Source organism: Emydura macquarii, unplaced genomic scaffold (assembly GCF_026122565.2).
Source record: "Emydura macquarii macquarii isolate MOO-44397 ecotype Brisbane River unplaced genomic scaffold, CSIRO-AGI_Emac_v2 contig_201, whole genome shotgun sequence".
NCBI classification, from domain to species: Eukaryota; Metazoa; Chordata; order Testudines; family Chelidae; genus Emydura; species Emydura macquarii.
The window spans coordinates 264,232-283,180 of NW_027130338.1; the positions used below are offsets into that span (position 1 = coordinate 264,232).

Sequence of the window (18,949 nt, forward strand, 5' to 3'; positions counted from 1 at the left end):
GACGCAGGAGTCTCTGAAATGGAGCTGTGGCAGCAGCACCGCACTCCCAAATCACTCAGCAGCAAGATACGCTGTTCCGCGGGCAGCCGAAGAACAGGAGGCAAAACCAGCCAGCAGAATGCCAGCACCAACTGCCAGAAAGTCTGTCACTTCTCCATAGGTGCAACCACCCAACTCATGTGAGCGCTAAAGACTACAGGGAAAAGCTCCCCGGGAAATCACAGGGTAAGCTGTGCCCTCGGCCCGTGCTGCACAGTACTGACTGCAAGAAAGAAATGGGAACAGCAAGCGCTCTCTCTTTTGGCTATCCGCCTCCAACACGGGCCATCCCCAGAGGCTTCCACAGTGCTCCCAGGCCCTCTCCCTGCTTTGATTTGCATTCGGAGCCACAAACAACAGCTTTGTTACAAGAGGCATGAAACGATCAGATACCAGCCCTGCACTCCCCTTGCGAAGCTCCAGAGTCTAATGCTACATTCACCTGCTTCAGGTCATCCTCAGGACAGCACATCCCTGGCGAACAACAAACCCTCATGGGAGCAAAGCGGCCTGTCCCTGCTGGAGCCAAGTATCAGGGAATGAATTATGACCCGAGATCTGGGAGACTTTCCCAAAGAAACCTGTAAGCCTGGGGCCTCTAGTGCTTCTGCTGCCCTGTAATAAAATCATCTCCCCCCCTTGCAGCCCCTGGGCTGTGTCCTGTGACAGCCCAGCAGCGGGAAGGACCCAGAGAGTTCCCCTGAGTGGGGAGGGAATCTGTGATGTGTGTTGGCTTGAGGCAGAGAAAATCCCACAGCCTCTGTACTCCAGACCCCGCGCCGGCACCCAGAGCTCCCGTACCTTGTATCCGCCGATGCGGTGGTCAGGCTTGAACTCCTTCCCGTTCTTCAGCCAGCGCAGCGTGGGGCTGGGCGTCCCGCTCGACGGGCACTTGAACTTCACCGTTTTGGCAGCTGGGACAGCATGGAGCTTCTTCTCCATCTTCTCGGGGTACGTCCAGTAGGGCGCCACGGCCACTGAGCAGAGAGATGCCAGTCAGCACGGGGGGGACGCAGGCAGGAGAGACCAGGGGCTCAGTCACTGACCCTCGGACGTCACGACAGACCACGTGGGCTTGGAGCTCAACCCCGCAGGCTGCACAACGCCCCCAGCACAACAGGGGCACACCGTTAACAGACCACGGGCTGTCTGCAGTGCACAGCTAGGCACCAGCAAGCCACCTGTGGCAGGGAGGGAGTGCAAAGAGGGCAGGATCGTGGCTGCAGCAGTCTACAAAGCCTTCGATCACTTGTCTCACAGCATCACCTGAGACGCCTGTCCTGCGCCCTGGGACACGAGCTTGGAGCAGAATCCGCAGCTGCTGACCTGAGAGTGATTGTGGCAGGAGGATTTGGCAGACAGGAAAGGTGCAGGACTTTTAAAAATACTGAAGGGTATCCCCACTGGTTTAACCCTGCAATCAGGTGGGCCGGGAACCCAGCGCTATGGTGGACTGTGGACAAGACATCCTATCCCAACCAGACAGCTCATGGAGACAGGTCAGAGACAAAGGAAGGAGACACACAATGTTTTAGCAGCACCCTTATCGAGAGCAAGGGCTTGGCTACCTGGGGACTTTTACTGACATAATTAGAGTGGGAGAATTAGACCGCTAAGGTTATGCCACTACGACGCTCCATGGGGACACTCTCGTTCTGGAAAATTACACGGGTGAGTTGTACCATGATCACTCGAGCAGGATAATCAGCCCCGTATAATTATGCCAGTAAATTTCCCCAGGGAGACACACCCCTAACTGGGATACTGGCAATACCAGGAAGCTGGAAGCGTCACCTCGGCCTGCCCAGGGGATGCTGCTGTGCCCTACCCCAACCCCTTGCGTCCTCCAGGTGTGAGGGGCTGGCGCTGGAGTCACCTCCCAGAGCAGCTTCCCTTCTGTCCCCCTTTGAGCCTCATTCAGCTGTACGCGCCTGGCTCCTGCGCACATGGCCATCTCCTTCTGAGTCATTCACACCCTGCCACCCTTTGTGTCCCAGGCCCCGGTGACCGTGACATTGCCAAAGAGCATAGTCGTCTGGGTGACTGAATGAGAAGGCAGCATTTCCTCCCAGCAGGCTACACCTGCTTGCGGGGGCAGTGAGGGCACCATGGGAAATTGGCAGGGAGAGCAGCATATTACAGCACGCGGCACGCGGGCTGGGCCATTACCACCAACAGCCTGGCAGGGCTGGGCTCGGCCTGGTATAAAAACGCAAAGTTACTTTAGTGGAATGACAACGAATAAAAATGAGACCACCCCATGAAATGTGGCGCCTGGTTTTGTGGGGCCGAGACCCTTCCAGGCTCCGGAGAGGGACTAGCCGATGGAGGGAAGTGTGAGCGAGGCTGTGTTAGGTAGCAAATCGTATCCCATGCGTACGGTTCGGTTTGGTGTTATCTGCCTCCTTCTCCTCCGAGGAGGAATCATCATCGTCGTCGTCATCCTCAGCTGATGGAAGAGCATCTGCAAGAGAAGAGACGGCGGAGTGTGAATTTTGCGTCTAGCTGCCTCGCTGGCCATCCTGCAGGAAGAGGAACCTAGCAGATCTCCACAGCTCCACGTCCCTTCTCGTGTGTGGCTTTGCCTCCCTCCCCCATGTGCCGGCTCAGCTGTGAGAGACCATCCCCTCACATCGGGGGCCAGCTAACCCCCTGGTCCTGTGTCTCCGCTCACCCAGCGTCACCGACATGTTTAATCCGATGATGGTGGAGTTACAACACCACGTGGGGCTATAGTAGTTCCTAAGAGCTCATCAGACTTTGTGACAAGGACCCAGCTCCAAGCTCCTGCTACCCCGCTTCTGACAGCTACGTCCCTGGAGTCTATACCATGCGCACGTCACTCCCAGTAAAGCACAGGGGTCAAGTTTAAATTTCTGTGCACGCCTCTGGCACCCACTTATCAGCACCACGTCATTACATTAAGAGGGCAGAGCACACAGGTACCAGCGCCCACGCGAAGGGTCTGTAATCACCGGAGGCCGGAGAAGGGTGCCCAGAAGGAGTCACCTTGGCTACTCACTGGCCCATGCCATTTTGTATGCTTTCATGTAATAGGGTGGGCTTCCAAAGCTGGGCGCTGGGGAGCGCAGAGTGGGAAGCTCATGCGGATGGAGGAAGCCAGGCTGCACTCTCCGCTGCTGGCACGTGCACCCTGAGGAGCTGGAGGGGACACAGAGGTTGAGGGTCTCCTCTCCGGCCAGCATGGGTGGGAGTGAGGGACTGCCGCACATAGCCACCTGTCTATCACATGAATTGACTAGGGAGCTGTACAGAAATCTGGGGTCAAAATTGGCCATCCCTTCAGTCCTGGAGCATATGGGTCCTGGGACAGGGAGCCGAGAACTTTGGGTAGTTGCTTCCTGGGAAGGAATCTGCACCCCTGCTCACACCTGTGCTCTGTCGGCCCTGGGAGAGAAATGGGGGAATTGGCCCCTCCCTTGATCTCCTTGGCTGTGCTATTCACACATGGGCTCCCGCAGCACACAACAGCCCTGCCAGAGACAGGAGCAGGGGCAGAGCATTCCCAGCTGCCCCCACACACCCCAAGGCCCCAGGGACTCTGCCGCAAACCTGGCCTAACTCTGTGGTGCAGGCCCGATATGTCGCAGGGGGCCAGACGTTCTGCAGCAGCCTCATTTCAGTGAGAAGAGGGGGATTTTTAAACCAGTTCAGCAGGACAGCAGGTGACAAGTGACGTGGTCAGTGCGAGAAGGCTGGCCTTGCTGAGTTTCACACTGCATTCAATTTGATGTCCATGGTTCTGTTTTCAATGCGCAACAAACTGTGGTATTGACAATACAGCCCATGGAGGTGCACCGGCAGCTCACTGCCCTTGAAGGCACCATTTCAGTCTGACTGCAGGCTCAGGCAGACAACGCTAGGCCAGTTACACTCAGTTCACGTTTCTAAGTACACAATTCGGAGTCACAATTCACCGGTGCGGGAGAGCCGAGGTTCTGCCGGCACCTAAATACCTACACAGCAGCTCAGCTCCCTACTTGGCATTAGGCACTCCGGTTCCAACACCACGAGACGGGCCAGTCCTAGTGACCCGGCCACCAGTTCCCGCCCAGTTCCTCTGCGTTCACCAGCTACGGTATTTATCGGGCACCACGGTTATCTCGACACTGCCCAGCCCGCCTAGGAACTGCTCTGGGTTTGAGCCTAGCCTACGCTAACGCCTGTGAGCGTGTCTGAAGTGTTTGTGGCCAGGCATGGCTGTGACACGGCATCCAGACCCCAGGTGGTACCAGCCCAGGCTCAGAAAGCACCCTAGGATTCACTAGTGGGGGTAAGTCTACAGGGAGCTTTTCGTTAGTGAGGTTGTTAGAAAGCCACCTGCGTCCCCCACCAGTCACTGCAATCAGCCTAGCCTGGGGCTAGCTGCACCCCTGCTGGAAAACGCAATGCCAGGCCGTGGCAAGTGCTAGCACGGCTGCCTGCCCAGACCAGAGCAGCTCAGAGAGCTTTAAAGACAGGCTGTGCAGTCCTCTGGCTGGTGAAAGGGCAGTGACCTCGCCACCTCTTTGAGCGGATAAAGGAACAGGAAGCCTTTCTGGCTCTGCCCCCGTTTGTACTGGATGTACCTGCCAGCTGGGTCCGAAAGAAACTCTCGACCGAGTCAAAGGCTGAGCCCCGGGTCGCTCTGTGGGCAGCTCCCAGCATTTCTGAGAAGTCCAGCGTTTGATTTCTGAATAGCCTGTGACCCATCTCCTCTCTTCCCTCCCACATCTCCCCTGCTCCCTTTGCTGACTGCTCAGCGACAGCTGCTGGCGCTCCCAGCCTTCTCTTTTCAGAACACCGCCCCATTGTTCCCGGGGCAGTGATAACGCGCAGCGGCTGTTGGTCTGTAACAGAGGAGAGGACGGACTCCATTCGCCTCACGTGTGTTCCCCGCCGCAAGCGGTGTCCTGATGTGCACCAGACCCCATGGTGACCCCGCACCGCACGGCAGAGCTCTCTGAGCAGTCAGCAAAGCATGCAGCTGGCCGGTAAAACCTAGCTGGCTTTTCCTGCCCCGAGTCAACCCCATGGCAGTTTTCTCCCACACCTTCCAGAGCTCAAAACAGCTACGCAACATGGTTACAGTGGGCCGCGGTACTGAGACAGACAGGCAGGCGCCCAATGCCCTCTCGGCCTCCAAGACCAGGTTTGCAAGCTCATTTCAAATTACTCTCCGCAGGAGCCAGATATTTCTTAGCAGCTAACCTGCCCCTAGTGTGTCACCTCCCATGTCCAGCCAGCCCAGCAACTGCCCTGAGCTCCCCCATGTCCACCCTGCTATGCAACACCTTAGCTCCAAATTGTTCCAGGCAGTTTCCCGCAGCCAGCGCTGAGAAAAGCCAGAAAAGAGACGCCCTGGGGTGGAATATATTTCCATTGCACCCCCCCATCAGACCACGCCGGGATCAGCCCCATGGGAACCGAGGATACAGCATGAATCTGCGTATTATAGGAAAAGAAGCTGACACATTCAGCAGCCGCCCATTCCCAGCGAGGGAGCCAGCGCTACTCCTGAAAGGAGAGGGGCGCGAAATCCAACATGTTACTCGCGTGCATCAAGGATCTATGGGCGTGCAGTGCTGTGCCCCAGAGACTGCATTAGCTTAGTCCTCGAACTGCTGCAGGACACACGGCAGGGAGGGCGCCTGGCGATGCTCTGGGGTTGCCTGCACATCCAGCCTCTGTAAAGCTCTGGGCCTCCCTGGCCAGGGCTCCAAAGACCACAGCAGTCCCCCGCTACCGGAAGAAAGACAGACAAGCTGCAGACGTGGGCACCCAAGATGGACACCCCATCCCCGCACACGTCAGCTGCAGCCCGGCAGTGGGGCCACCCTTCCCTCTGAGCCAGCCCCAGGGCTGCTACGAACCTGAGACATTAACGGAGAAGTAGGTGGTCTCGCTCCCCGAGGGGCTGTTGGTCATACAGGCATAGAGCCCAGAGTCCTCGGGCACGGCATCCCTGACCTCTACCTCCTCCCCAGTGATGCGCGTCCGGTTGTTCTCTGACAGCTGGACCCCGTCGCGCACCCAGTTGATGCTCTGGACGTCATCCCGCAGCCGACAGCGCAACTGGAGGAGGTCGCCAGGGTGAGCCGAATGCGACTCCACTTCAATTTTCGCTTTGGGCAGAACTGGAAGAGTTAGGAGAGAGAAGAGAGAATAGAGACAAAAGGAAACCATGCTGTGAATGGATGTTTGTTGGGGTGCGCCTCTCCTGCCGGGAGTCTCCTGGGCCACCCTCCTGCGGCGGCCCGGCAGGTCTCGGCTTTCCACACGTGGCTGTCTGGAGAAGCGGCATCGGTGCGCAGCGTGTCCGGCCGTCGCCTTTTAATCCAGCTGCGGTGACAGGCCCGGGAAGCAGCTGACGACAGCTGCAGCAGGGTGCCAGGCTTGCCCGAGGCAGATGGCTGCATCCGGCCGGGATGTGCCAGGCCTGAACTGAAGATGTCTTGGTGCGAAGGGAAGTCCAGCTCATTGACCGGCCTCAGCGCCCTGTTAGTCTGGAAAGCACAGCAGCTAGCTGGCCTGTCACGCAGCCCACCGAGCAAGGGGGAGGGGGGAAGAAGAGGCAGAGGTTAGAAGCAAGTGCAGCAGGATTAAGCATTTCACCTTCATTTTACCACCCAGACATGAGCAAGGAAGTTGAGGCTGTCATGCACCCTTTGACCTGTTACCGAGCACCACTAAACCCAGCCACGTAGGGCAAGAAAACACCTCCGCAACAGGAAGTGAATCCGGGGGCTCAGCTTGAGACGTCTCAGATGAGCCTGGTTTTCAGAGGGGGGGATGCTGGGCATTTGCTGAAAATAAGAGGGTCTGAGGTTGGGCCCCCAAAATTGCAGCTCATTTCTGAAAATCTTGACTCTCTCCTGCCTCCCATCCCTCCAGTAGCTGAACACCCCCTTAGACAGCACATGCAGATGCCACCCGGAGCCACCACACAATGTTCTGCCCAATCTCTCAGTTTCTGCAAAGCTCAGAGAAGGCAGCCAGCAGAGCAGACCTGGATTTCATGCTGCCTGATTATCTCTTGGCTTAAAGCATTTCAAGGACAGGGGAAGGAGGAGATTCAATTAAGGGAACGGCATGAAGGGCAGGGAAATGCTTTTGTAGAAGCATCCTCGCTGGGCAAGGTCAGCTCAGGTGAGCCTCCAGTTGAACAGGTCCCGGCTGGAGGATTCCAGATTGCCAACTATCTTACAGCGGGAGAACTGCAGCTGCCACCAAATGCAACATTTGGTTTAGCAGCACAAAGACCCGTTCTCTTCACTCCAAGATTCTCCAACTCTCTGTGATCTGTTGTCTCCCGACTACGTTAGCGCCTGTCTGACCACGTGCAGGGCTGGGCCTCGGGCACTGTCTTTTAAACCGCTCTTTCTTGCAGGTCACTGGTCAAGGATTTCGCTCCGGTTCTTGCATTAGAGAATTCCCGATGCAAATGTGTCGCTGAGGAGCCAGGCTGCAACATCTGAGCGCATGAGAACGGCCAGAGCCCTCCAGGCTCCGTGTGTGAACCAACCACTGCACCGCCGGACCCCAAGGAGGCATTCAAAGGCCTCGCAGCCCTGCTGGCTTCAAAGCCACTTGAGATGAGTCCAGCCTGGAAGCAGCACGCGCGAGGCTCCCTGAATGCTGCCTACCTCTAATTTCGAGCAGTGTTGCCCGACATACACAGAGACCCAGTCGGGCACTTTCCTCGCCCAAGCTCCACCTCGCAGAGCAGAGTGTAACGAGGAGACCTTGCTTCTAAAGCCACTATTCTCCTAACCCGTGAAATGTCACGATGGTCTCCCGCAGAGACGTCATTACCCCTGCAGAGGTCTGGGGGTTCAATCCCTCTCCTCACATCTGCTCAAGGCATGGCAGCTGGCAGGACTTGGGAGCTGGCGGGCTGCAGGGCCAGGAACAAAGAGGGGCAGGAGAGGCAGGGTGTCACAGGAGATACCTGCCAAACAATTCATTGCTCCAGGTTGGTGCAAGGCCTGATGGTAGCAGGACACTTTATGAAAGCCTCCGGGGCATGGCGTAGGTGTCCATGGCTGTATAGGCTTGTTTCAGCTCACATCCAATTTCCAAAAGGGTGAGTGCATGCCCCACCCACCCGCTGCCAACCCTACCAACCTGTTGGGGCTCCAATTCAAGGTGGAGGCTTTTCCCACCAGCGTGATATTGAACCCAAGAGCAAAACATCAACTGAATTTCCTACGTGTGTGTCAGACTTCCCATAGCCTCCCCAGTGCCTGCGGGGCATTACATGGCCCCAGCCCCAGTGCTACGCTACTTTATCAGTGCACTCATCCATCCAACAGAGAAGAGCTTTCTGGTGGATGCTGCCAAAAACACACAGCAGTGCCCCTCTGCCGCCCCCAGACAGGAATGCACAAAGAGACACCAGTGGGATTGGCGTTATCTGAGGTTCATCTCCTCAGTGATGCAGAGAGCTGCAGACTTGACCTACAGCGTCTGACACCTAAAATCATGACTCCGCCTGCTCCCCGGGCCAGTCACATACAACAGATGACTTGCCTGCTCTGAGCCTCTGGTGCCTCTGCTAGGAGGCTGAGCACTTCGTAGCCAGCAGCCGTCAAACACACACACACAAAACCTGGGCAAACTCCGGCGCTGCAGAAACAAAACAGCACTGGAAAAAAGCTTGCTGAGGTATCAATTGCGAAGTGCAATTTTCTTCCCACGCTGCCCCATGGCGTTATCCTGAATCGCAACATGGTTTTGCCTCATCCACGAAGTTACACCGGTTTAACTTGAAACAAGGTTTTAAACTATCAAACTGGCGTAACTTCTTGTATGGACACAGTTCAGTTGAGTTTAAAGGAATTCCTAATTGAGTTCAGCTCAACCAAAAAGGAAAAGAAAAAAAAGGCTTGCATTGGTTTAAAATCACCCCTTCAATTAAACCAGTGCAACTTCAGGGCAGAGAATGCCACTATATTTATGTACAGCACCTGGCACAACAAGGTCCTAATCTCTTAGGCACTACTGAAATACAAATAATATTTTGGTATTAAAAAATGAAAGATCCATTTTAGAGGAACTTCACTTTTCTCTGCTATAGATCCTATCTTGGTCTTTTTAGGCATTTCTCTATTTCTGGCACATAGGAGATGCTATAGGGAAAATGTATAAGAGCAAACAGCCAAAGTGTTTTCATGATTTTTTAAAAAAGCTTAAATGGACAGTTGGTTGGGAGCAAAATTCACCATTACCCATGCAGAGCTGTCAACCCAAAACCCAAGGGTCTGATGCTAATTGCCTCCAAAGTTTTATCAATAACACAAATACAAAGCTCTTTTTAATATGGGAGTTTTAGATTGACAGCAACCCTTTAAGCAATCAGGGAAAGCAGTCTCGCTTTCCTTGATTTTGTACAACCTCGTGAAATGTGCATTTCTAATAGCTCGGGCATTTTGTGTTTCAAATTATTAGTCACAGGCACCTTACAAAGCAGATACAATCCCCGGAGTATTTCCAACCCATCTATGCGCTCAGGCACCAAAGAACTCTGCAGTGTAATGTTGTGTTGTTCCCTCCTTTCCAACAACAACAAACAGCAAGGGCAAAGGAAATCACTTCAGAAAATGATACCATCTCGCAAAAACTCCTCTCTTTCTATCGCATCAAACATAAGCTGCTTGTCTTCACTTCCAAGGCCGTTTATAGTCAGTCCCCACCCTACCTGCCATCTCTCACGCTCTACTGAGACGTCGATCCTGCCCGTGACAAGGATGCCAGCCTCCATCACCCGCTCACTAAACTTTCAATCAACTTTGTACTTTCTTCCGCTCTGCTCTATAAACATCTGCAAAACTACCTCACATGATCCACCTTCAAACGCCTGCTTAAAACCTGAGCTGAGATCCCAGCCCGTCATACTGACCAGTATTGTCTCCCTGTTCCCTGTGCTCCCCTCTTGGTCCATGTCATTGGTCATCTCTTGTCTTAGATTGTAAGCTTTTGGGGGCAGGGACTGTCTTTTTGTTCCGAGTTTGTACAGCACCCAGCACCAGGGCTCCACGACTAAGCCTCCTAGGTGCGATGGTAACACTAATAATAAGAAGACCCTTTTCCCTATTATCTTTTTTGCCCCTGTCTGTGTAAGCATCTATTCCCCAAGTGAGGTAAGCAGGGTACAGGTTAAAACATATCCATCTCATGCAGTTATTTCTTCTAGAACAGAATCACCTGTTGAAGGCTTGTGGCCTCTTTTTTCACATCTCCTACTGATGTCATGGAGGAGCTGTGAGCACTGATCACCTCTAGAAGCCAGGCCAGGCCACCTTGCTTTGGTTTTGTACCCAGCTTGCTCCTGAGGTTACTTGGACTGCGAGGTTTTGGCTTTGTCTGTGAAAATCCTGCCAGCATTTCAGCCTAAGCCCAGCCAGTGCCCTGTGCATCCAGGGACTGAGAGAGTCAAGAGCTTTGATGTGAATCAGATTTGGAAGTTCGGAGTCACACCCAGAAGCGCCATGGACCATTCCAATATCGCCAGCTTTGGTTACTGTGCAATTATCTGGCTGCTGCACATGCTAGGAGATTCGGTGCAGGGATTAGTAGACCCTTCAGATTCCCAGTGCATGTTGGAGGTGTGCTCTTCCATTAAACAAACTCTGGGCCAGTAAAAATCTGCCTCTAGCCAGGAAGAAAACACTCCAGTCCAAGAGAGCGGAGCTAGTACAAATCATCAGCACAGGGATTGTGCGGGGGACCAGGGCAAGGCATTGCCTATCATTTAAAACTCAAATTTCAAGAAAACTTGCCAGCCATTCTATGATAGTCTGCAAATCCCGAAGCGCGCGTCAGCTGGACCTACAGAACTGGAGAAGATTGCTTGGGGTGTGGAGGGAGGAATTGTCAGGAGAACAAAACTTCGGGACAATTTACAACACATCAGCTTTATTTAGCATTCCGGGGGGGTTGCATGCAGAACCCCAGCTATGCTGTTTTTCACACAGGTGTTTTATGTAGGAACATGGACACTGTGCTGATGAAGGACCCATTTCTCTCCGGGCAGGGATCCCTATGGTGGGTTCAAGACTTCACATTCTAAAGGGGCAGCTTTTTTTCGTTACAGGTTTTGCTTTTTCTCCGGGAGGGGCTAGAACTGGGGGGATGATAGCGATTAGCATGGGAGTGTGGGCGAGATCGTTTCCAAGTCAACAAACCCTCCCCCCGCAGCCCCTTAAAGCCAAAGGCTATTTTACATTCACTGCATGACCAAGGCAGGCTCAAAGGGCAGAGGTGCTGGCGTGATGGACAGAGGTTCTCTCTGAGCCCAAGCCCACGAGCCAGCGGAGTCGGAAGGCAAGGCAGGCTGCTGGCCTGCGGTAACCCAGCACATCTCTGCACTTCGGAGCAGAGCTGAAAACGAGGCATGGTGGGAACGCTCAGAAAATGAATTCACAGGCTAACGAGCACCTCCAGGGTAGCTCACCCCTATGGAAAGAGAGGAGCTGGGTTAGAGACACAGCAGCCAGATAATCCAGCAAGGTCAGACGCTTCCACTGGAGGCACAAAGGCGGCGGGGGTGGAGGGTGTCAGTATGGCATCAGGGTAGCTTAATTTTGATGGCAGCTTATTCACTCAGGCCCCCTTCCCTGGCTCTGGAAGTGCAGCCTGTGAGCAGCTGCTAATCCAAGAGGTGGAGGTGACCACTTACAGCAAGCCTGGGGCATCCCGGCAGATTGCCTCCCAGCAGCATGGTGCCCTCCAGGGGCAGAAGGACGAAGTGCCTTTACAATCAGGAGGGCCCCGTGGCTTGGGAACTGCTGGGCTGTGGGTGCTGTTGAGCAGGGCACTCTGCACCCTCCCGGCCAGCGCAGAGGAGAGTCCAGGGTCTGGCAGGGCCAGCCTTTCAAACCGGGCGTAGCTGGGGTTTTGCTGCCTGGCACTCAGAATTTTTGTGCAGCCCCCACCCCTGAAAGGGGCCCAGAGCAGCAGCAGCCCAGGGGGCAGACATGCTTTTAGCATGGGGGACAGAAAGCTGGAAAAACATTTGATTGGGCTTCAGCTCCATCCCCTGTAGCCCCCTGCCCTGCAGTAGGCTGGGCAAAAACCAACCGGCTGGGCAAAAACCAAGCCACCGAAAGCTTTCCCTGGCTAGGACCAGTTCCTGTGCCCTCCGCAGCAAGCAAACAGGAGCAGGCAGCCCCTGAGAACATGTGGCCTACAATTCCCACAGACTAGTTGCACCCCCACCCCCCTTCCCCTGGGAGAGGCCTGCCGGCTCTGCGAGCTGCGATGCTGGTTTGTCCTTGGTGCATGTTAATTAAGGTGAGCCCGTTTGATCACTGGCCTCTGTCAGGCTGAAACGTCTCTTTCAGGCACACTACTACTTTGTAACTTAAAACAAGCCAACAGGTGCAGCTCCTCCAGAGAGGGACAAAGCCTGCCGGCTGCTCGACTGTGCTGGGATCTCTCCAGAGTCTCCTCCAGCATCGAAGCCATCCCAGAACAAGCAGCCCACTCTAGCAAGACTTTAATAAGCCAGATCAACTCCCAGCTATTCTTCCCAGACCTTTGTCTTTCCCTTTTGTGCAGGGAGGCTCTGAAAAGGCGACTTGGGCAGCTCCCCACATCAGAGAAGGCATCTCCCTTTAATGGACCCTATAGTAGTCACTCACTCACTCACTCAAGTACCATAACTCAGGGCAAGAGGCAGGGCTCCCCTGCGGAAGAGGTGGGGGGAACAGAAGGAATATCCGGGTTAAAAAACATTTTAAAGTACCCAGGGCTGCGGTGCGGCGTTTGTCGAGGTGGGGGCAGGAAAGGAGGGATCGCAAATGAAATACAAGGAGGTTGCTGTCCTTAAGAGAGTGGGGAGACCTGGAGGTGTTGTTGTGAAAAACCTGTCACAGAAAAACTACCCCTCTCCCGTTCGTCAGGCCTCTCTTAGCTGGGGGGCAGCACAAGACATGCCCTTGGGCACCGCACCGGCCTCAGCTCTCCAGCACCCGTTGTTTGCCTGCCGCTTTTCTGCAGCATCGTGTAAACAAGCACAGCCACTTCAGTTTGAGCCGACCCTTCCTGGCCTGGGGTCTGGGAGTCCAGGGATCTCTCAGGACACTTCCTGACTGGTCATGCCCCTTGGGGAAAGAAGTGCTTCACCCAGGGCACCCGCCCCAGAAGACCTGCAGCCTGGAAGACGCCCGCAGCGGGGTTAGCACACAGCCCGTCAGGTCCCTTTCAGCTCTCCCACAAGCTGAGCCAGGACTGGTCCCAGAACTTGGGCGGGAGATGGCCTAGGAGCTGCAGGAAGGGGGCTGGCAGTTTGGTAGGTAAGAATGAGTCCCTCTGTGGCGTAGGGAGTGCGGTGCTGCTGCCTTCCAAAGGAGATGCCAGGCTGCGGTGCTCCGGGCTGACAGCACTTTCTGTGAAAGTGGGAGTGACCCCTGCTAGCCTAGCCAAACTCCTCAATGGGCGAATCATTTCTGCCCCCTTCAATTCCCCTCTAGCTTCAGTCAGATACAGTGGTTTTTGCGTCCTGCCCTAAAATTCCTGTGCAGTCGTACTGTGAACTGTTAGGTTGCTAACGCCTTGTGCCCCAGAGAAGAATTGACCGCTCCTTCCCTATCTCATAGGCTCAGATAACTCCTTTAAAAGTGCTTGGAGACCCTTGGATGAAAAGGCACCAACTATAACAGTCCAACGGTACTGCCACCCAAACTCCTACCTGAAGTACCCAGCTATGAGCTGCGCTTCATAGATTCCAAGGCCAGGAGGGAGCACTGCGATCATCCACTCTGCCCGCCTGCACCACGCAGCCCAGAGAGCTTCCCCAAAACAGATCGTTTAGAAAAGCATCCAACTAGTTTTAAAAATTGCCAGTGATGAAGACTCCTTAGGTTCATTACTTTCACCATTACAAATGTACACCTGATTTCCAGTCTGGAATTGTCTAGCTTTAACTTCCAGCCACTGGATCGTGGAGACCTTTCTAGCTTCAAGAGCCCATTCTTGAATATTTGTTCACCATGTCGGTACTATCACGCTGTAACCAAGTCACTCCTTAACCTTCTCCTTGTTATACTAAATAGACGGAGCCCCTTGAGTCTATCCTTTAATCATTCTTGTAGCTCTTTTCTGAACCTTCTCCAATTTATCAACATCCTTCTTGAATTGTGGGCACCAGAACCGGACACAGTATTCCAGCAGTGATCACACCAGTGCTAAATATAGAGCTAAACTAGCGTTACCACTCCTATTTGAGATTCTCCTGTTTATACAGCCAAGGATCGCATTAGCTCTTTTGACCACAATGTCACACTGGGAGCTCATGTTCAGCTGATTATCCACCACGGCCCCCAAATCATTTTCAGAGTCACTGTTTCCCAGGATAGAGTCCCCCACCCTGTAAGAATGGCTTACATTCTTTGGTCCTAGATGTATACATTAAGCTGTATTAAAATGCATTTTGTTTGCTTGCACCCAGTTTGCCAAGCGATCCAGATCACCTTGAATCAGTGACCTGCCCTCTTCATTATTTACCATTCCCACAATGTTTATGTCATCTGCAAACTTTATCGGTGATGATCTTGTTTTCTTTCAGGTCATTGATAAAAATATTAAATAGCGTAGGGTCAAGAACCAATCTCTATGGGACCCCATTGGAAACACACCCGCTCGATGACAATTCCCCATTTACAGTTACATTTGGAGACCTATCAGTTAGCCAGTTTTTAATCCAGCTAATATGTGCCATGTTAATTTTATATCATTCTAGGTTTTTTTCATCAAAATGTGGTGTGGTACCAAGTCAAACACCTTACGGAAGTTTAAGCATACTACCATTTGATCACTGGTCTTGTGAATCATTATGGTTAACACCTCTGAATCCATTCTAGAGAACCAAAACGAACCCAGATCTTTCAAAAAAGGTTCTGAGAAGCTGCCAAACTTATCCCTCCTCAAATGAGCAGACTCAGGGGCATGAATGTGTCTCTGTGTGCAGAGGCAGTATTGTTATTTTCAGCTGAGACACAGGTTTGGATTTTAAAATAAGTTTTTTCATGAAAAAATTGCAAGCTCTAAGATTATTGACTGTAACTATACAAATCCAACCGCACAGCAGCCCTCCAGTATGCTAGACCAAAAGAGAGAACGCCAGATCCTAGATCCTTTACGCGACACTTTTTCTTTTTTGAATTCCAAATCTGAGGCTGTAACTTGAGCTTCTGGAGGGAGGGTGCATCATTCCTGGGCTAGGGGCTGCTGGTGAGGGAGTGACAGCCTGGGGGGAAACCTGACATCTCTGGCTCGATGAGGGGCAATTCTGGCTCAGGAGGAATGCCTAATTGCTTTGAAACAAGCCTGAAAAGTATCTGCATGATGTAATGTCCACAGTTCTTGGCAGGTTTTATTACTTTTATTTCAGCTTTGAAATGGAACTAAGCACTGAGTTTAGTCTGGCAAGTTCCAGCCAGATGGTAAATGTCACTACGTTCATATAACTGTCGTTAGCTTCCCGAAGAGCTGGCCCCTTTGAGGGGGGAGGAGGGAAGGGAGGAGAGAGAAATAACTTCATTGCAAGTAAAATATTCATCGCCCCCAACCTTAAAAAGAGTGAGAGGAGAAAACGCTTGGCAGCGGGTTAAAGAGGACAGAGCCGTGGGAGAGCCAGAGGGTAGGAGAGTTTACGGAAGGGAGCAGTGCAAATTAACCTTTAGCCCTTCAGAATTCAGCCAGGCTCTCGATACAGCTCTTTTTTTTTTAGGGTTTTGCATGCAAATGGCCCTGTGCCAGACTAGGCCAGGCGCATGTGGAAATGCTGCACTCAGGCCTCACAAAACAGCGCAAACTGCTGGGTTTGCCAGAGGCAGTGCAATAAAGCAGCCAACAAAGAGAGGCAGGGAACAATAAAGAGCTGAATGGCTTAGATCAGCAGGTCCTCTCGCTGGTTGCCATGGAGACCCCACCAGGGCTTACTAAAGGTATTTCCTGAAGAAAAAGCGCTCACATGCCCAACAGCTCTGCTAATCCCAACAGGAAGCGCTTACCAGGACTTGGGGATTGGGTTCTTTCTTATTTAAAAAGTTTCTCTCTCTCCATTTTTTTTTTTTGTGTGTGCGCCTTTCCGTAAGGCTGCCTGTGGAGATGCTGGGGAGGAGGCCAGTACAGGTTCACAGCTCACTTCCCAAACAACACCCCCCCCCCCAAGTTTCTGTTATTATTGCAGATCGATCCCTGGCTGCAATACTGCAGCTGAGGGGGGTGGGGGGGGGGAGCTGTCATTCTCCCATCCCCCTCCACACACAGACATCTTTCACTTCCAAATGCTCTGGCATCACCTGCTCTGGTTTGCAGGGCCCCAGCCCCTGCCAGCTCGAACGAGGAGAAACAGCTTAGGTTGTGCAGAGCACAACCACCGGAGCAACCGTCCCTGCCTCCAAAAAGGACAAGCAGCCTTGTCGCTGGAAGCTGAGGCCGGGAAACACACAGGCCCAGCGACAGCAACCCTGTCCCTGCTCTGTGCAAAGCGGGGGCTGCCGCCTCCCCGGCTCTGCGTGGGAAGCACATATGGCTCAAATTTAATATTGACGCAGAGGCGCATGTGCCCCTAAGTCTCTGATCCACGGTGCTGCATCCTGCTCCCCAGCTTGCAGCGCGGGGGAGACGGGCCATCGCGGTGTGATTCATCTCTGACACAGCTTCACCTGCAGAGGGGATGGAGAAAGTGGTGACGATCCCGCAGCGGGGAAACTTGGCCCTCGGGGGGCCAGGCACCAGAGGAGTTACCTTTAGCGTGAGCTGTGCTGGCCCCCCGCCCCCGCCCTGGCACATGCACTGGAGACACCCGTGTGGCTCAGGGCTCCCTCTCAGGCCTCGGGGGCTTTCCTAGCCCCAGCTCTGCTGCCCAGCTGACAAACTGGCGAGACTCCACCCCACCGAGCGCCCCAGTGGAGGGGCTGGCCCTGGGATCCCGCAGCGTTGCCAGGTGCTAGGGGTTGGGAGCACTGGTCAGTCTGACTCGCCTCCCTAAGTCCTGGCGACGTAGCGAGGGGGCGTGTGACCCGAGCTGGCGTTCAGCGCACCTCCGGGTCCTCCCGACGCCCTGGATGGGAGCTGCCATGCCACACGTGCTCAGCCTGACGCCAGCACAGCCTTCGTCAGCGGCTCACTGAATTCCCAGATCTGCCCCGGCTTTGGGGGTGGGGGAGGGAGACGCCTCACAAGCAGTCTCCCCCACTCCTTCCTCCAAATCATGGGGCAAACCCTGTAACCCGCAGGGTCGTGCACGGAGCTGGGAGAGGGTGGAATAGCGGAGACTCCTCCCGACGTCTCTGACTTTGCAAGTCCCTCTCTGTATCCCCAGCCCTGCCCAGTGCCATGCAGCCTTGCCCCCCCCCCCCCGCCCCGTCACGCTGCCTTCCTACTTTCCACACTGCTAACCCAGAGGAATGCTGCCTGTCCAGGTTCCCTGAGAGGAAGGAATGCAACCTCTCCCCCATCAGTCTCCACCTCCCTTGGACAACACCTCTGGGGGGAGAGGCACAACGACCCCAGGAACCCACCAGAGATCCTTTGGCTTGCCCAGGCTGGTGCTGTTAGGGCACCGCGCTGGACCAGGCAGCAGTTGAAGGCGGGACACCCCAGCCATCGCTCTTCCTGACATCAGGGGCTCCCTTCATCACCTGGAGCTTCATGACGGAGCCCCAGGAGGGACCAAGACCAAAGTGGCTTCCCTCTTAAGAGGAGGAGACGCACGTGCCCAACGTGGAGAGGGTGACTGCTAACCGGGGAGGATGTCAGACCCTGGGCACGTCTGGCACTGTGGCAGTTCTTTCCTCTCCACAGCTGGGGAACGCCATCTGGGATGCATCCGTTATCTTTTAAAGCCCGTTGACGTATGACAAGAGCCCGTCTATGAAGCCCCAAACAGCAGACACAACTCCCCACCTTTTCCTCTTGCAACATCGTCCCCACCCATGGCCTCCCAGCAATTCATGGACATCCATTCATTCATTCAGTCTCACGCACCACTGAAATGCTGCCACCTCTGGGGAGGAATGCGGCAGCTGTTTAACACCACACAGCAGCACATTAGGCCCAGAAGAAGAGGGTTGGATGGAAGTTTACAAACCTTCATAAAATCAACCTGTCTCATAATAGTGGTCTGTTGTAGCTTCCTATTCGCACTCGGAGAGGTGTTTCCTCCCCAATCCCTGGGGAAAGGAAATTAATTCACTTGTGCCCCTGGGATTCCTACATTTTGTGTGAGATGAAGCAGCATTTAATTAACAGGCATCTCAGTGTCTTTGCAAAGCCAGCCAGAATAAACCTGTGCCATTCCCCTGGGATGCGAGCACCATCCCCCAGCCTAGCGCAGATCTCTCCAGCAGCTGGGACCCTTTTGAGAAGGAAGGTGTTAGGGTATGAGTATATAATATAAGTTTGTGTAGGTATTTAGGCCTGTGCATGTGCCTGAGATGGTATTTTGGACTCGCGTGCCTGCATAAAAGCTAAAGTTTTTAAGATACATGTTAACAAAGAACAAAGACATGGTGTGGGTTTTTTTATTATTGTGAAGAGATAAGGGATGTAGTTAAAATGTTTCAAGGCATAGTAAAAGTGTAATGTCTGAGTGCACAAATGAGGGAAGGCTCTGACTCCTCTTCAAGACAGATGCCAAAGCAAGGCCAAGCAAGCAGCTGGAAAAGCAAGGAAAGTAAAAAAAAAAAAAAAAAATTAAAAAGAAACATAAACATGGGGCCGTAAACTGATCATGGCCAAGATGTGACCCAGCTCCCTGCCCCTCCCATGGGGTACAAAAGGGGTTGTACCAAAGCCCCCAGACCTCCCAAAACAGAACAGGAGCATATATTGGAAGGGGCGGTACCGGGGGGGGGGGGGGGGGGGGGGGCTACAGGTATAATTCAGGCTACCAAGAAGA

The 18,949-nt window shown here is 53.7% G+C and overlaps 1 protein-coding gene across 5 annotated transcripts in view; it reads right to left on the reverse strand.

The window, feature by feature from the left end:
* FGFR1 (fibroblast growth factor receptor 1) overlaps nucleotides 1-18,949 on the reverse strand; it is a 65,230-nt gene that overhangs the window by 26,183 nt on the left and 20,098 nt on the right. For 3 of the 5 annotated variants that reach the window (XM_067545022.1, XM_067545013.1, XM_067545027.1), the window contains exons 3-5: nucleotides 5,913-6,176; nucleotides 2,420-2,503; nucleotides 841-1,016 (exon numbers count right to left, since the gene is read on the reverse strand). In XM_067545022.1, the coding sequence (XP_067401123.1) occupies nucleotides 841-1,016; nucleotides 2,420-2,503; nucleotides 5,913-6,176 (524 nt within the window). The remainder of the gene's footprint in view (nucleotides 1-840; nucleotides 1,017-2,419; nucleotides 2,504-5,912; nucleotides 6,177-18,949) is intronic. The other 2 variants (XM_067545045.1, XM_067545036.1) reach the window with 1 other exon arrangement.